The sequence below is a fragment of the Schistocerca gregaria genome, chromosome 1 (assembly GCF_023897955.1).
Source record: "Schistocerca gregaria isolate iqSchGreg1 chromosome 1, iqSchGreg1.2, whole genome shotgun sequence".
Lineage (NCBI taxonomy): Eukaryota > Metazoa > Arthropoda > Insecta > Orthoptera > Acrididae > Schistocerca > Schistocerca gregaria.
Window position 1 is genome coordinate 692,372,747 of NC_064920.1, and position 17,792 is coordinate 692,390,538.

At 41.9% G+C, this 17,792-nt stretch overlaps 1 protein-coding gene and 1 pseudogene across 5 annotated transcripts in view; one reads left to right on the top strand and one right to left on the bottom strand.

The window, feature by feature from the left end:
* The window catches only part of LOC126364640 (tyrosine-protein phosphatase non-receptor type 13-like), a 729,752-nt gene that overhangs the window by 669,822 nt on the left and 42,138 nt on the right, over positions 1–17,792 (top strand). The window contains exon 1 of one of the 5 annotated variants that reach the window (XM_050008076.1): positions 13,731–13,854. The exons of 3 other annotated variants lie outside the window; for them this stretch is intronic. In XM_050008076.1, the coding sequence (XP_049864033.1) occupies positions 13,827–13,854 (28 nt within the window). In that variant the 5' untranslated portion in view covers positions 13,731–13,826. Of the gene's footprint in view, positions 1–13,730; positions 13,855–17,792 lie in introns of those variants that run through there. One more of the 5 variants, XM_050008075.1, reaches the window with a different exon arrangement.
* Positions 5,212–5,346, bottom strand: LOC126291871 (U1 spliceosomal RNA; annotated as a pseudogene).

Consider the following 17,792-nt stretch of genomic DNA (forward strand, 5'->3'; position numbering starts at 1 on the left):
ATGGTTGGTAATGATTGAGTTAACGCTGACGGCCTCGTCATGTGGCATACTACAATATCGTTGTGATATTTTTCAATAGGACAATACTCGTCAGGATATGGCCCGTGTCTATGAATTATATTTGTCGTGTTGAGATACTTGTGTGTCCAGCAAGATCCCCAGCTCTGTACCCGATAGAACATGTGTGGGACCAACTCGGCCATCAACTGTGTCCCAGTTCCAGCATACAGGACATCAAGGACCAGTTACAAGAGTTGGTCAGCTTGGTTCAGGAGAGCATACAAAGACTTTATGACACCCCTTCCAACTGGATCAGTTCATGCATCCAGCTAAAGGGGGGTAGGCTGTCATACTGATAATTGGGATCATAAACCAATTTCTCTGTCTCCGCTGCCATAGTAACCATTTTGGTTTATTGCAATTTTTGGCTTTAACAGCTGCTTTCTCAACACAACGTAAGTCTGTAAGTATACAGATATTATAATTATGTATTAAACAATTCTGATGCTTCATAGTGATAATATATGTGTGTAACATTTTGTTGAGACTTCTTTGTTGGCGATGCTGAGATGACACCGAACTGTAACAAAAGCCGCGGAACTTTGAAAGAAGCTACAGGCTTCCATCGCGCCATGGGAACCATCTCGTTGGCTCAGCAGTCTCTTTCAGAGGAAGGACAGCGGTTTGTTTTTCCGTCCACTGCAGAACAACACTCAAGAGCTCGGCTCCTTCGCGAAGTGTGCCGAGGACATCCCCGCAGTGTTATTCATCTCGTGTAACGAACTGCGGTGGAGTCAGCACTAAATCTCCGGGAGCGCCCTGTTGCATCTTGCAGGGACCACCCAGATTTACTGCCCAACTCTCGGAAACAATTCTTCTGCCGTGAAATGAGTTTACAGCAGTGGACACAGCCGCATGGGTATCTACTGTCGCCCGCTGTTCCCCATAAATGTAAGCTTTCATCTTGTCAACTAAAAACTTGGAAAATTCTTTTTAAGAAGTACTGTGGTATTGTCTCCGTATTTCACTGTACTTTTAGCTTACATCTGCGTCTTTAGACACGGGAGGAAGTTGCTGCAGAATTTTTTTCTGTGAAGGTGGCTCGAGGTTCCGGCTGTAACTACCCACAGACGTTAAGGAATAGACGTAAGCTCAATCTACAGCGTTACAGGACACCCCCAGTATCTCGTGAACCAGAGGTTGCACGGTCGAATCCCATTTCAATCATGAGTCCGGGTTTCAAATATGCAGTTAATCTTGTACAGTGTCCAAATATATTAATGTGTAGGATTAATTCACAGCATGCAGTGCTTCGAAATATTTTGTATGAAGTTTCTCAACACGATCCAATGTAGTAGAGGTAAAAAACCCGTAATATCTCGTAAACTGAGGGTAGTGTTAGAGGCTAGAAATTTGGTCTGCATATACATCCTGCATCATTAGTTGTAGAACTACGTATCGGAAAACTTCATATTTTTGTTTTTTACAGGTTTTTAGCTTTTATTTATACCTACTTTACAAACAAGATGAAATACTGAATAATGAAATGAGTGCCACGTTAATACAGTTGGAAAATTTTATCACTTGCAGAGAGACCAACTGTAACGCAAAGTAAAAATGACTATCTGGTAAAAAAGTGAAATGTGAGCCCCGATGCTGTATTTTTGTCCATCACAAGCCGGTAGTGCCTCAGTATGAAATTTATCTTACATCTTTCCGTTTTTTATGGCATTTCTAACTCGGTTTTTCAACGTGAACAAAAATATGTCACGGAAGATATAGATTAACTATATTTCTACATGTTAAGTAAACTGTGAATGCCTAATACATGAGTCTTAATTCTGCGAAAATTTAAATTTTGTACAAAAAGAGAATATTATTGCATGAACCTAGTCTGTATCAGCGATCCTCGCATTTCGTGTCATAAAATCTTAGATTCACAAAACCTTTCTAACATCAAAGTGGAAAAAAATTAAAATCGAATTTAAGAACTGATTTTCGTTAAAAAGGTTTAAGTAATAAACAGTGATTTACTCAGTTTTATGAATCCAGACTGATATTCTTACAAATATGCTAAGTTATGTCCAATAGAGTTCGTTGTAGACACTGTGACTGTTATAAATGAAATCAATTGACGGTGGTTTGTGTTTAACGTCCCGTCGACAACGAGGTCATTAGAGACGGAGCGCAAGCTGGGGTTAGGGAAGGATTGGGAAGGAAATCGGCCGTGCCCTTTTAAAGGAACCATCCCGGCATTTGCCTGAAACGATTTAGGGAAATCACGGAAAACCTAAATCGGGATGGCTGGAGACGGGATTGAACCGTCGTCCTCCCAAATGCGAGTCTAGTGTGCTAACCACTGCGCCACCTCGCTCGGTGAAATCAGTTGACATTAGTTCTATAATGGTAACACGACATCAAAAGTTTGTAAACTATTGTGGTGTATTACGAAGCCAACTGAACCGAAACAATCCCAAAACGTCCCCAGATTTAAGAGAGGCCTTCAACAAGACCTATCTCATTTTGTTTCTGGGTTCTGAAATACGAGTGAACTGTACAACCGCAGAAACCGAATTTCATGTTACGTGAGGGTCGTTTAGGTTTTATTCCGATTGATTCTGGCGCATTTGGTATCATTAGCTAACAAATTTGCTTTTGAAAGGTACGGCAATATAACCAGATTTCCTCACATTTTGTGGTTAAGAATTCCAATTTTGATATTGTCAATTTATGTTGTCCATCGAGCCTGACGTTGATAAAGACAATTATTATGATGTGCTTGTTGCTAGCGCAGAAGCGAATGAAGGCGGAAAACTGTTGCTTTTGCTGAGCATTAAAAATTAAGTCATACAATACGAGATACAGTGCGCACACGTTTCGTACCACTGGTACTCAGAATTTTAGCGCCTGTAATTTTGGAACTACTGAAGTCCAAAGGTACCCAGCAGTGATTACCATGTACAGCAAGAGCACACGATTTGATAGAACTCGTGTTCAGTGCGGTTTATCGCCAGGGAAACAGAGAGCGCAGCAAATAGACTTGCCGAGCGGTCAGACTGCGCGTCTGTACCGATTTCCGTGTCCTGTTCATTCTGGGGACAGTTTCGCTGATTTCTAATTAGCACACTAACAAAGAAGTCTGTACACTTTCCAATGAAGTTTAAACGCAACGAGTTACAGCGAAATAAAGAACGGTATTTACATTTTCCTTTACGCAGTTTAAAAGTGCATTCGTTTTAGAATAAACTTATATAACAGCGGAGTGCATACTGCTTTGAAACTTATTCACAAATTAAAAACGTGTGGCTGTCGGAGTTTCTGACCAGAATCCGTTGGCGGTATGCTATTAATTGCACTCTTTACAAGACGTACCGCTAACGAAATAGTTGAGCAGCTCTGATAGGAATACTCCTTAAGTGAGTACGGCACCAAAATCTGCATACATACTCTGCAAACCACTGAAGTGCTTGGCAGAGCTTACTTAGCATAGGACCACGTTATGGTCTCTTCCAGTTCCGAGCGCGGCAAGATTTACTGCATAAATGCCTCTTTGCGGCCTTTACGTGAGCGGTACGTAAGAGCTTGAAGAATATCTTCAAGTCTCCCATTTCAGGTGTTTCATTTCTTTGACGCTCTCCATTGAGTAAAACAAAATCTGACAATTTGGGTACATTTTGCTAGTCCCATAACATCGAGTGCCACATACTTGAGAAATATTATAAAATGGGACGCATAAGTGATTTTTAAGCTGCCTCCTTTTTCCCAAATAACCGAAGTCTGCCACCTGCCTTGCTACGAATGAGCCTGTGTGATTATTCCATTTCATATCCCTAAAAATTGTTACAGCCAGGTACTTGTACGAGTGAAACTATTGTAACTGAATTATTGATATTGTAGTCATAGGATACTACATTTTTTTGTGAAATGCATTTTGTGAAATGTACATTTAATAAAAATTCACAATCATAGTACTTCTCTGAAATTTTATCCAGATCTGACTGAATATTACTACAGCTTCTTTCAGACAGAACTTCACTATAAATAACAGCATCATCTACGGAAAGTCTGGGGTTACTATTGTCTGCAAGCTCAATAACATTTAACATGTACAACATAAATCGCAACACATTTCCCTGGGGGCACGCCTAAACTTACATCCACATCTATCGAGGACTCTCCATCTAAGGTAACATCTACCGATAAATCCTTAATCCAGTCACAAATATCGTATGGTGACTCACATAATCGTAGTTTTGTTAATTATCTTTGGTGTGGTGCCGAGTCAAATGCTTTTCGGAAGTCAAGAAGCAGTCCATCCATCTGATTGCCATGGTCAATGACTTTGAAGACGTCGCATGAGAAAAGTGCATGTTGAGTTTCACCTGAACGATGTTGGCACAGCGGAGGTCATTCTCTTCGAGATGACAAATTGTGTTTGAGTCAGGATATGTTCTAGGATTCTACAACAGTTGGACGTGACATAGGTCGGTAGGTTTGTGGGTCACTTCTGCTGCAATTGTTGTCTATGGTCAGATGAACAGGGAACTTCGAGCATGATGTGAGAGATCACAGATGTATTTGACCGGGAGAGTAACAAAGATGCTGAAAAATTTCAACTCAAAGACGCTCGCAGAAAGACGCCTCTTACTTTGCGAAAGCATCCTCTGAAAATGGCAGTCATACCTACGAGTAGTCGCCTATGCACTACTGGTAAAGAGAGAGTGAAGGTGAAAGTACAACAGCAGCTCTCGCAGGGGTACACAAGGAATCATTCTTCCTTATCCCTCCTTCAGTGCAATGGAAAGAACAGAGCATGCCCAGGTTCTGCGTTAGGGGGGAGGGGGGGCAATTCATGTTAGTTTCGTGGAGAATAAGGAAAAAGTTTTGAGATTTTGTGACATGGTTCTCGGTACACTTGCTACTTGTCAGCATCAGTTAAATATTGTGGCTTTCTTCAAACTGGCAAGGAACTAATTACGTATGAGTTTAGCGGACAGAATGCGAGTTCGGTTTGAAAAAACTTTTTAATACAGATTTTTTTCGGGGGCAGGAGGAGGAGGAGGAGGGAGAGGGTTTGATGAATGCATTGTAGACGGAACAATAGAAAGAACCCTCAACCATAGTGTTCATACGGTCTTTCAGAGTAACTGTAGGTGTAATTTGCCTTTCCCAGGCAATGGCTCACCAACTGAGCGCAGTAAGTAGGAAAGGGAGTTAAAAATTATGCACTCGAGTTACCCACATTAGGGGTAATCGCAGGGTCAGCCCAGCCGCAGTGCAATGGAAGAGCCTCGTCCTGGAGGAACCGCCTTCCTGATCACGGTATCCCCTGGTCAGCGAAAGCTCGGGACCCGCGTGTCACACTGTTTTCACCTGTTTAACCTGTCGGGAAGTTTAGCCTACTGTGAACCGGAAACATTTCCACCTGTGATGGAGGCACTGTTGGCAGGAGTTTGAACAGACAGGTGTCTTCTTCAGTGTCTCATTCACAGTGCCTTGGGTGTCCTGCTCACCACAGAAGCGTTCCCATCCCAAGACACCCTTTTTTTTTGGGAAAGGAAAAATCTGCAGGAGCGACACACAGACATCACAAACCGAAGGGAGGAGCAACATGTGGACCTCTCCGCCCACCAACTATACCTTCCTTAATGCGTCGAAACAACTTTTCAACTTTGCCATTCGTTTTTAAAATTTATTTTTATTGCTAACTAAACTATCAGTAGCGTAATAAATTTGTAGAACTGCTGCTACTACCCAAATTGCTCCCACTGCCAATAAACACTACTTAGTAGTAATCAGTTTATTAAGAGGAAAAGCATAATTTATGTACAAGTTGATTCAGTTGCCACTACCTAATCCTGTGCAATCCTAAAGCTTTCGTACACCACGAGCAAGATTTTCATATTCTCCCCATCACTATGCACAAACTGCTAGTCCTACAAAAAAAATGAACAGGTACTTAATGAAATTAAATTTTATACTGGGATACGTTGTCACTAGTTCTCCAGTTTTCCAAGAAAACCGTACAATGGTGACCTTCAAAAGCGTTTTTCTTTAATACCTCGATAACCGTGGCCTCCAGCGAAAAGGTATCCTAGCGTAAAAATTTAACTACATTAAATTTTCTACAAACAGGTCCTGTTCATAGGAGGAACCATCTCGCCGTTTGCTTGAAATAGTTTAGGAAAACCATGAAAACTTAAAACAGAATCGCCATCTTTTGCTTTTCACTGAACTATATTTTAATATCCACTGGTAGATTTTGCCTTTCGCTGCGCGTATTCAAACACTTCTCTGCAATCCGAGGAAACAACGGAAAAGCTAATAACATTTATTGACAGGAATAAGAGATGTTCATATACAAAGGACTTTCTATCGGATTGTCCCTGGCGTAGTCTTAATTAAATGTGAAGCACAGAGTAGTCCAATAACTGAGTTAGTCCGCGTAAGAGCTTCACGTTAACGCCCTCGGTTCTCTTCTCGTTGACAGTCCGCTTCAGTAAAACGGCGACGTAATGAACCTAAAAGAGAAAATCTTTCTCCAAATAAAAGACGTCTCTGATCTCACTGACTAACTTCCCTCTTTACACAGTTACACTCGCTCAAAGTTCACACAGCTCTCTTGTCCGTAAGTCACTGACGCTCTCCCAACTTCATCGACCGGATACTCAATCTGCTCTTAACGCCTCAGGCTTTACTACCACCGAACAACAGTTTCCTCTAGATCCTGAAGCTATATTCCTTTCAGTAGCCTTTTGGAGTGTTACGGTACGTTTACACGGATTATAGGAGTTTCATACTGCTAACAGTATGGCCCAACAGTGTTTTACGACAACACTGCCCCTCACACGAATTGCAGCCACTGTTGGCCGGCAGTGTTTGCGCCAATATACTGCCGTACCAAAAGGGTTAACCCGGGCCACACAATACTGCCGCTAAATGGGCGAAAGCGAACTAGTGGAAGTTGTTGTGCTGTCTCCCGTCTTTTTCTTCGACGCCTTCGTGGTGCGCGTATCTCGTAGCAGTGTCTCGCTTCTTGCGATTTCTTGTTGAATTGTATCTTTGAGACATGATGCTACGCAGATATCCTGCCAAAGCAGACGCCACAAGAGTAGCATAGTTAAGGATCTTCATTCATGGTTCTCAGTTAACATTTTGTGAAGTTCTAGCCCGGTAGTTGATGGATAATCGTACATGTTAAGAGAAACCGCACTATTTTTACGTGATGGTCTGGCTTTATCACAGTTTTATGTTCATGCTAATATTCTCTACCTTTCGCTAAAATGTTCATTCTTATGTTATTTGAATACAGCTATCATTCGCATCAGGTTTTTTAGGTTTTCAACAGAACAATCCAATCCAAAGATCGATGATTCGAAAGCAATCGATATTACTCAGACAAATGACTGTAGCGCTGTAGCTCATACGATAGCGCGATTATTCTTTATAAAAGAATCTTTGTTTATTAAATTCACAGCCTATCTTAGTGGAAAACACTTCCCTTGCTGTTCTTTATGAAATCCATCCACGTTACTTGAGCACGTAACTGAGTTTAGTCTCCATGTACACAAATTAAGGACACTAGCTACACACTTTGTAAATTAAATCTTGGAATTTATTATGTCAATATATTTCTGACAACACGAAATCGTACGTTAATGACCACACGAGCTGACGAACACCTAGAAACAAAACGAACGACAAACAGAGAATGAAATAAGACTCCAGCCTATTTATAATATTAGAAAAACAAAAAATTGTACATATTTTAGCTTCTGTAACTTATACTCTCTTAGCTATTTTAATTACTCTCTATTAAATAATATTTAATAAGATTATTTAAATCATTAATTCATGATAATGTTCATCTACTTTTCTTTAGTTAATTGCTTAAGGCTGACTTAGAGTGGTTTCACGAACGAAATTATGTGTATATACACAACTCTTCGGTACAGTGGTGGGTTCTTAGACTGTTTCTGGAGTAGGCCGAGTAGAGACTACAACACACACAAAATATTAGCTCACGTTATTATAACCGAAACAAGATTAAATACTTAACTTTGTAATAATCCATTGTCACAGGACTGTCATGTGTATTGGATATTATGAACGCTAACTTATCACTTGACACGGTACAAGATAAAAGTCTTCCCTCAAAGTACGATTGACAGTAAACTTCACTGCATGGCTCTCTCTCGCGCACTGCTGGCTCTGTAGTGAGACGATGCTGTCGGCTGCGGCAACGACTGTAGACTGGACTGAGAGGCAGTCCGCTCTGACTTAAGCAAGCCTGCTTCAGCGGTGTCGTACGGAACTATTCTGCACGTGTCTACGCCGACCTCTGTTATTCGGCGTTGCGTCTGGCAACGACCGTGCTAACTTGGGGTTCCGTCGCGAGGTATCAACCTTGCATTGCTACCTAGGTCTTCGGACGACACCACGGAAGTGAATGCGGCTATCTTGCTTTTGCATTTCACAAGCAAAAAGTTAGCAAAAAATAGAACCTTGGCTTTGCTGGGTGCTTTTTTTCTTTAGTAAGCGAATTGCTTCCAAAACTTGAATCCTTTCAGATCCTGTGGCTACAGTTGTGTACATTATCTTTTAACGTGTCTTAGGTGTAACAAAAATATTTTTCTCCATTGGAAACCTCATAGAAAAATTGGTGAATGTTCAGTCTTTCCATCAAGCACAAGTGCTGCCAGCTGTTGCGTATCACGATAAAAATATCAACAACTGAACGTAGCAGCCGGCAGTAGTTTGTGACCGCCAGAATACACGGAAGTGGGTGGTTAGTTAATAGTCCAGTGTATAACTGAATGTTATTGTTGTTATTTTGCGTGATGGTGATGTTCAGTTTATTTATTACGACGGTTAATATTTCAAAATTAGTTATTTTGGTAAATAAAAAAAGGCAAGTGTACAAAGCATAATTTTGCAAACGGGTGCATGTTTTTGTACAAATCATGCATTTAAAATCATAAAAAAAATTGCCTAAGAGCAATACACCATAAGGAAAAATTTTCCTTCGTACACAAAAAATTTAGATCTGAAAAGATTAAATCGTGAATGTGGTGCATCTATTTATTTTATTTATGCATTTATTTTACCTGGCAAGATTAGGGCCTTCAGGCCCTCTCTTACACCTAACCAGGCATACTCAGATTGAACGAGTTACAGTTTCTACATAACATTCAGGACATATAACGTATTATGCTGTATTGATCTTAAAGAAAAATACAGAGATTATAAAAGTAGTACAATGATAATTATAACAATAAAAAATAATTATAACAATCAAGAATAATAATGATAATAACAATAATAATAATAACAACAATAGTGACTATGTATATGAAAGTAAACATACTTTTCTTTTGTGAATGTCAGTTCCATTGTTAGTTGGGAATTTTCTCGTTATATTCTTGCAGCTTGTGAGTTATTCTCATCGAGCAGAGACATAAGACGATAGAATGGGGTGAAAGAGATATATAAGAGGTAGAGAGGTTAGAGGAAGAAAAATAGAATGGTAAAATTCGAAGCTGTGATGGAGAGGAGAAAGAAAGAGATGGGAGGGGCACAACAATGGTGGCTATACCGTCCCTAATATGTAAGTTTTGAGTTCCCTCTTGAATGTTGAGTAGTTCTGGATAAGACACAGATCACAGGGGAGTGCGTTCCATAGTCGTATGGCTGAGATGGAGAATGACACGGAGAAAGATTTTGTGTTATGTAAAGGTACAGCCAAGATGCTAGACGTATCCGATCTGGTATTGCGATTGTGGAATGATGATAGGTGAATTGATGTAGAAAGCATGCCTGTTCCAGAGTTTGTCCAGAATTTATAAACATGATTTTGAGTACATCGTAAAACCAATTTTTCCGAGAATTTGTAAGACCAGTACCACCATGAAATGCTGTACTTCACTTACTACGACATTGACGATCATCCTCCTGTTTTTGGCTGCTGCTGATTCAGACAGTAGTTTGCTGTACTTCTAAAATGCACTTCTCACCAATACGCCTCTTAGAACGAGACGTTTGATATACTTCTACTTTGGTTCCAGGGCTCAAGGAATTTGTTTAGAGCCCACCGCGATGGGCGAACGGTTCTAGGCGCTTCAGTCTGGAACCGCGCGACTGCTACGGTCGCAGGTTCGAATCCTGCCTCGGGCATGGATGTGTGTGATGTCCTTAGGTTAGTTAGGTGTACGTAGTTCTAAGTTCTAGGGGACTGCTGACCTCAGATGTTAAGTCCCATAGTGCTCAGAGCCATTTGAACCAATTTTTTTAGATACGGTTCAAATAATAATCAAGTGATTACGTTCATATTTTATTATTGTTCATAATACAATGAGATAAACACGATACTGTATGACCGAGTTAAGGGACGTGGATAGTAATGTGCACAAAGACTGTAATTGGAACAAGACCCGATGGCAAGTTGCTGTCCATGAAAACGGAAACACAGATTACGAAGTTTACAACAAAATTTAGGAGTCTTAAAAGCAGAGCAGAATACGATGTGGCTCATTGCTGCAGATATTCTAATACTGCAGAAGCAGCGAGAAAGGCCTTGAGGATTGCGGTCTTTGTATACATTGCACTGAGATGACAAAAGTCATGGGATAGCGAAATCGACATACACAGACGGCGGTAGTATCGCGTACACAAGGTATAAAAGGGCAGTGCATTGGCGGAGCTGTCATTTGAACTCAGGTGATTTACATGAAAAGGTGTTCGACGTGACGTGGTTGTACGATGGGAATTAGCGGAATTTAAACGCGGAATCGTAGGTGGAGCAAGACGCATGGGACATTTCATGTCGGAAATCGTTAAGGGAATTGAATATCCCGCGATCCACAGTGTCAAGAGTGTGGGAGAATACCAAATCCCATACATTACCTCTCACCACGGACAGTTCAGTGGCCGACGGCCTTCGCTTAGCGACGGAGAGTAGCGGCGTTTGCATAGAATTTCCACTGCTAAGTGCTGACCGCAAAGAGCGCTGCGTGAAATAACCGCAGAAATCAGCGTGGGGCGTGCGACGAACATAACCGTTAGGACAGTGCGGCGAAATTTGGAGTTAATGGGCTGTGGCAGGAGAAGAACGACGCGAGTGCCTTTCTTAACAGCACGATATAACCTACAGCGCCTCTCATGGGCTCGTCATCATAGCGGTTGGACCATAGACAACTGGAAAACCGTGGCCTGGTCAGATGGGTCCCGATTTCAGTTGGTAAGAGCAAATTGTAGTGTCAGAATGTGGCGCACAACCCAGGAAGCCATTGGCCTAAGTTGTTAAAAAAGCAATATGCAAACTGGCAATGGCTCCGTAATGGTGTGGGCTGTGTTTACGTGGAATGGACTAGGCTCTCTGGCCCAACTGACCTGATCATTGACCCATTTCAACCATTCATAGACTTTATGTTTCCAAACAACGATGGAATTTCATGCATCAAGTCAACGGGCCACAAATATTTGCGACTGGTTTGAAAAACATTGTGGACAATTCGAGCGAATGATTTGCCCACTCCGATCGCCCGACGTGAATCCTATCGAACATTTATGGGATGTAGCGGGAAATCAGTTCATGCACATATTTCTGCACGTGTAACAACTGCGCATTTAAGGACGGCTATTGTGTCAGCATGGCTCAATATTCCTGCAGGGGACTTCCAACGGCATGTTGAGTCCATGCCACGGTGATATACTGCACTACGCAGGACAAAAGGAGGTCTGACGCTATATTAGGAGGTACACATGGATTTTGTCACCTCACTTTATTTCCTATTTCCATTAATCCGGTCGCAGATATATCGCATTTATGAAATCCAAGGTTATATCGTTTGTCCTATTTTTACAATCCTGTAGACAGCAAACAAATAGTGTGTCTCTAAGTCTGTGCGACACTTTTCGAATTGAAGCGAAATAATATTGTCAGATGTGTCATTATGTGACTTGACACTGCATCGTGTCTGCGGCTTGTGGTCTTGTGACGAGCATTGCTGCCTCTGGATCAGGGGTCCCGGGTTCGATTTCCGGCTGGTTTGGCGATTTCCTCTGCCCACTGACTGGGTGTTTGTCTTGTCTTCATAATATCATCATCATTCGTGACAGTGGCTAGATTGGACTGTGTAAAGATATTGGACTGTGTAAAGAAATTGGGACTTTGTGCAGGCACTGATGACTGTGCAGCTGAGCGCCCCACAAACGAAACCATCATCATCATCATCATCACCACCACCACACTGCAGCGTTGTTAGCGAGGTAAAGGAAGCGAGAGAGAGAGTGAGACTCTACATCTACACACATGCTCCGCAAGCCACCGTAGGATGCGTGACGAAGGGCACGTTGTACCACTACTAATCATTTCCCTTCCTGTTCAATTAGAAAGTGGAGCGAGGGAAAAAGACTATAATATGCTTTCCTTAAGCGAAACGTATGTTGGCGGTAGTAGGACCGTTCTGTATTCAGCTTCAGATGCTGGTTCTCTAAGTTTTCTGAATAGTTTTTTTTTTTTCCAAAAGACGGTCGCCTTCCCTGCAGGGAGTCCCATTTTAGTTCCCGAAGCACCTTCGTAACGCTGGCGTATTGATCGGATCTACCGCTAGCAAATCTAGCAGCCTGCCTTTGAATACCTTCGATGCCTTCCTTTATTCCGACCTTGTGGGGATCCGAGACACCTGATTAATACTGAAGAATGGATCGCACTAGCGTTCTATATGCAGTCTCCTTCATAGTTTAACCACACTTTCCTAAAACTCTCCCAATAAGCCGATGTCGACCATTGGCCTTCCCAAGTACAATCCTTACATGCTCGTTCCATTTCATATCGCTTTGCAACGTTACGGCTGCATATTTAATCGGCCTGACTGTGTCAAATAGCATACTACTAATGGTACATCTAATCAGAATATTACAGGATTCTTTTTCCTACTCATCACATTGAGGGGAAGTTGCTATCCATCACACCAACTAGAAATTTTGTCTAAGTCGTCTTGTATCCTCCAACACTCACTCAACGACTATACTTTCCCGTACACTACAGCAAAATCAGCAAACAGTTGCAGATTGCTGCTTATCGTAGACGTCAGACCATACATGTACTTAGGGAATAGCAGTGGTCTTACCACACTTATCTTAGGCACACCTGACGATATCCCTGTCTCCAGTGAACAGTCGCCGTATTGGGTCCCATTAGTCAAAAAGTCTTAGAATTCTTCACACATCTGGATGCTTAAGGCTTATGTCTCGTACCTTTCTTAACAATCTGCAGTTGAGAACCGTGTCAAATGCTTTTCGGAAATCTATGAATATGGAATCTGCCTTTTGCCTTAGTCCTCAGTTCGCAGGATATCAAGAGAAAAATGGCAAACTAAGTTTTGCACAAGCGATGCGTTTTAAAACCGTGCTGATTTCTGGACAGAAGCTTTCCTGTCTCAAGGAACTTTTACATTCGAACTGAGAATATGTTCAAGAATTCTGCAGCAAACCGCCGTTAAGGATATTGATCTGTAACTTTGCGGGTCAGTTCTTTTACGCTTCTTATATATAGGAGTCGCCTGCGCTTTTTTACCAGTTGCTTAGGACTCTGCGATGCGCGAGAGGTTCGCGATAAATGCAAGCTAAATTTGGGCCAATGCAGTAGAATACTCTTTGTAAAACCGAACTGGAATTCATTTCGAACGTAGCGACTTTTTTCAACTCTTTCATTTGTTTCTCTACACCAAAGATGCTTATTACAATTTCCTCCATACGGCAGTTGGTTCGGTGCTCAAACGACGATATATTTGTACGACCATCCTGTGTAAACAACTTCTTAAAACATGGAGGCATTTATAGACAATCACAAAGGTACATATGGCATGCCCATACGAAATTTTCTCTACTACTAGAGGGCACCCAGTAAACCCCCAGTTCTTTGAAGAATCGAACTTCCATGAGTAAAACAGCTTCAAAGGTCTGGTAACTTTATAAATAAGTTAAACGATGGACGTTTGTAAGCTATAAAAAGTTTAGGAATTGTTTGTAGTTTTTGTAAGTCGCTAAGTGTTCTCACCGTTAAACACTGGATGAGTATAATCTGGATAATCTGCGGCCTGTTTTAAGCAAAAGCTAGTTTCTCACGCATCTCAATGTTTACGACGTTATACCTCATGAACGGTCTGTTGTACGGTGGTATAATTTTGCAGTTACATTCATTGATGTATGTGGATACCGTCAGCAAATTGTGTTGTGAATACACTTACGAGAAAGACACGGCAATTGCTATAGCCCGATTTCCCAGAAACTTCGCTCAGGGGAAGAGGAGTAAAAATAAACCAACACTTGTTTCGGCTTATATGTAAATACTCTACCGTTTCTAAGAAAACGACGGTCAAAATTTTCAACGTAATTTAGATGTCTTTTAGCCGTCGATAAGCTCATCTCAACCGGTGGGACAATGACTAGCGTCGCGGCCTCTCACTTTTGCGTCCCGAGTTCGAAATCCGATTACTGATTGTATTTATTTTTCATTTATCTACCATGGACGTAGAAGATTACTACACGAATGTTTCTTATCGAGATAGGGGGTAAAAAAGGGGTTAGAGAATAAGCGTCATATATTTATTAATTTATTATATATGTGGGTATAGTGTATTTAGCCTTTGTCATCATTTTAAATTCTCATGCTGTTGTATTTCATTCGTATACAAATTCTTAGTTCTTACATTATATTCTTACTTTTATCCACTTTTGTGCGTTCTCTTGGATGAGATCGATCGCAGAAACAATCGAAACAGATAAATTCAGAACACCACGAGCATCGCTCGAAGGCAGCTTTGCCACAGCGACATTTCTTCGTGTGAATCTCATTCGGCAAAGAAACATCGTTAACATTGCTGAAGATTTCATGTGTTGGAATTAATTTCGCAGAAAAAACCATGCATAACGGACCACTTTTCCGAAAACTGGCGCTTGCAATTGACTACGAATCAAGAGCGCTAAGGGGTTCTCAAAGAAAATAATTCCAAATATTTTTTCATTTATTTGTTGTTTCTGTAATTCGTTCACCAGACATACCGTTAGTATACGAATAAGGGCAGCGGTTTTTCAATATACATTGGAAAACATTCATGTAGTAATCTTCCATGAACATGGAAGATAAACGAAAAATATTGATTCTTCCTGACTAGTCTGTTAAACTTCAGCCTAGTCTTCATCATTACCAAATTGTGATCTCAGTCTATATCTACCCCTGGTCACGCCTTACAATCCAGTATCTGATCTCAGAATTTATACCTGATCAAGATGGAATCTACCTGAACTCTTCCTGTACCTACCGGCCTTTCCCAAGTATACCTCCTCCTCTTGTGAATCTTGATTAGTGTAAGCGCTATTTCTGCCTTAAATTTACTGAAGAACTGAAATAACCTTTTTCCTCTCTCATTCCTTGTACCAAGGCCATATTCTAGTTTGTGTATTTTGGGCTCCGTGACATACATCGCCTTAAGGCATATACACAATTTGTAATCGTAATATTTGTGTTACTGTGTTAAACTTTGAACTTAAAATAACAGACTGAAGAGCCAAAGAAATTGGTACACATGCCTAATATAGTGTAGGGTCTCCGTGAGCACGCAGAAGTGCCGCAATACGATGTGGCATGGACTCGACTAATGTCTGAAGTAGTGCTGGAGAGAATTGACACCGTGAATCCTGCAGGGCTGTCCATAAATCCGTAAGAGTACGGGGGGTGAGAGAGGGGGGGGGGTGGAGATCTCTTCTGAACAACACATTCCAAAGCAACCCAGATATGCTCAATAATGTTTATTTCTGGGGAGTTTGGTGATCAGCGGAAGTGTTTAAACTCAGGAGTGTGTTCCTAGAGCCACTCTGTAACAACTCTTAAGTGAGAGGTGTCGCATTGTCCTCCTGGAATTGCCCATGTCTGTCGGAATGCGCAATGGTCTTGAATGAATGCAGGTGATCAGACACTACTTGTGTGTCACCTGTCAGAGTCGTATCTAGATGTCAGGGGTCCCATATCGCTCGAACTGCACACGCCCCACACCATTACAGAGCCTTCACTAGCTTGAACAGCCCCCTGCTGATATGGAGGGCCCAATGGATTCATGAGGCTGTCTCCATACCCGTATACGCCCGTTCGCTCAATATAATTTGAAACGAGACTCATCCGACAAGGCAGCATGTTTCCAGTCATCAATTGTCCAATGTCGGTGTTGACGGGCCCAGGCGAGGTGTAAAGCTTTATGTAGTGCGGTCATCAAAGGTACACGATTCGGCCTACGGCTCCGAAAGCCCATATCGATGATGTTTCACTAAATGGTTCGCACGCCGACACTTGTTAATGGGCCAGCATTGAAATCTGCAGCAATTTGCGGAATGGTTGCACATTTGTCACGTTGCACGATTCCCTTTAGTAGTCGTTGGTCTAGTTCTTGCAGGATCTTTTTCCGGCCGCAGCGATGTCGGAGATTTGATGTTTTACAGGATTCCTGATATTCACGTTTGACTCGTGAAATGATCGTACGGAAAATCCCCACTTCACCGCTACCTTGGAGATGCTATGTCCCATCGCTCGTGTGCCGACTAGAACACCACGTTCAAACTCACTTAAGTCTTGATAACCTGCCATTGTAGCAGCAGTAACCGATCTGACAACTGCGCGAGATACTTGTTGTCTCGTATAGGCGTTGCCGACCGCAGCACCGTATTCTGCCTGTTTACACATCTCTGTATTTGAATACGCATGCCTATAACAGTTTCTTTGGAGCTTCAGTGTAGGTCTCAGTGAGTAGATTACGACAGCAATTTAAATTCAGTCAGTAACTATACGAAACATTGAAAACCATATTTTTGTTGGGCTTGGAGCCGTTATACAGACAACCAGCTACTGCGCTTGGGAGAAAGTGCCCCGAGTTAGCCATTCAGTGATGTACCGGGTGAACAAAAATTCAGTATAAATTTGAAAACTGAATAAATGACGGAATAATGTATACAGAGAGGTACAAATTGACACAGATGCCTCGAATGACACGGGGTTTTATTAGAACCAAAAAAAGGTTCAAAAAATGTCCGACAGATGGCGCTTCATCTGGTCAGAATAGCAATAATTAGCGTAACAAAGTTAGACAAAGCAAAGATGATGTTCTTTACAGGAAATGCTCAACATGTCCACTATCATTCCTCAACAATAACTGTAGTCGAGAAATAATGTTGTGAACAGCACTGTAAAGCATGTCCGGAGTTATGGTGAGGCATTGGCATCGGATGTTGTCTTTCAGCATCCCTAGAGATGTCGGTCGATCACGATACACTTGCGACTTCAGGTAACCCCAAAGCCAAAAATCGCACGGACTGAGGTCTGGGGACCTGGGAGGCCAAGCATGACGAAAGTGGCGGCTGAGCACACAATCATCACCAAACGACGTGCGCAAGAGATCCTCATGCGTCTAGCAATGTGGGGTGGAGCGCCATGCTGCACAAACATCGTACGTACGTTCCAGCAGGTGTTTATCAACCAGGCTGGGGATGATGCGATTCTGTAACATATCGGCATAGCTCTCACCCGTCACGGTAGCGGTTACAAAACCAGAATCACGCATTCCTTGAAGAAAGAAGGCCCGATAACGGTAGATGTGGTAGATCCAACCCATACCGTGACTTTCTCGTCGTGCAATGGAGTTTCCACGACAGTTCTAGGATTTTCGGTAGCCCAGATTCTGCAGTTGTGGGCGTTGACAGACCCTCGGAGGGTGAATGAGCTTCGTCGGTCCACAACACGTTAC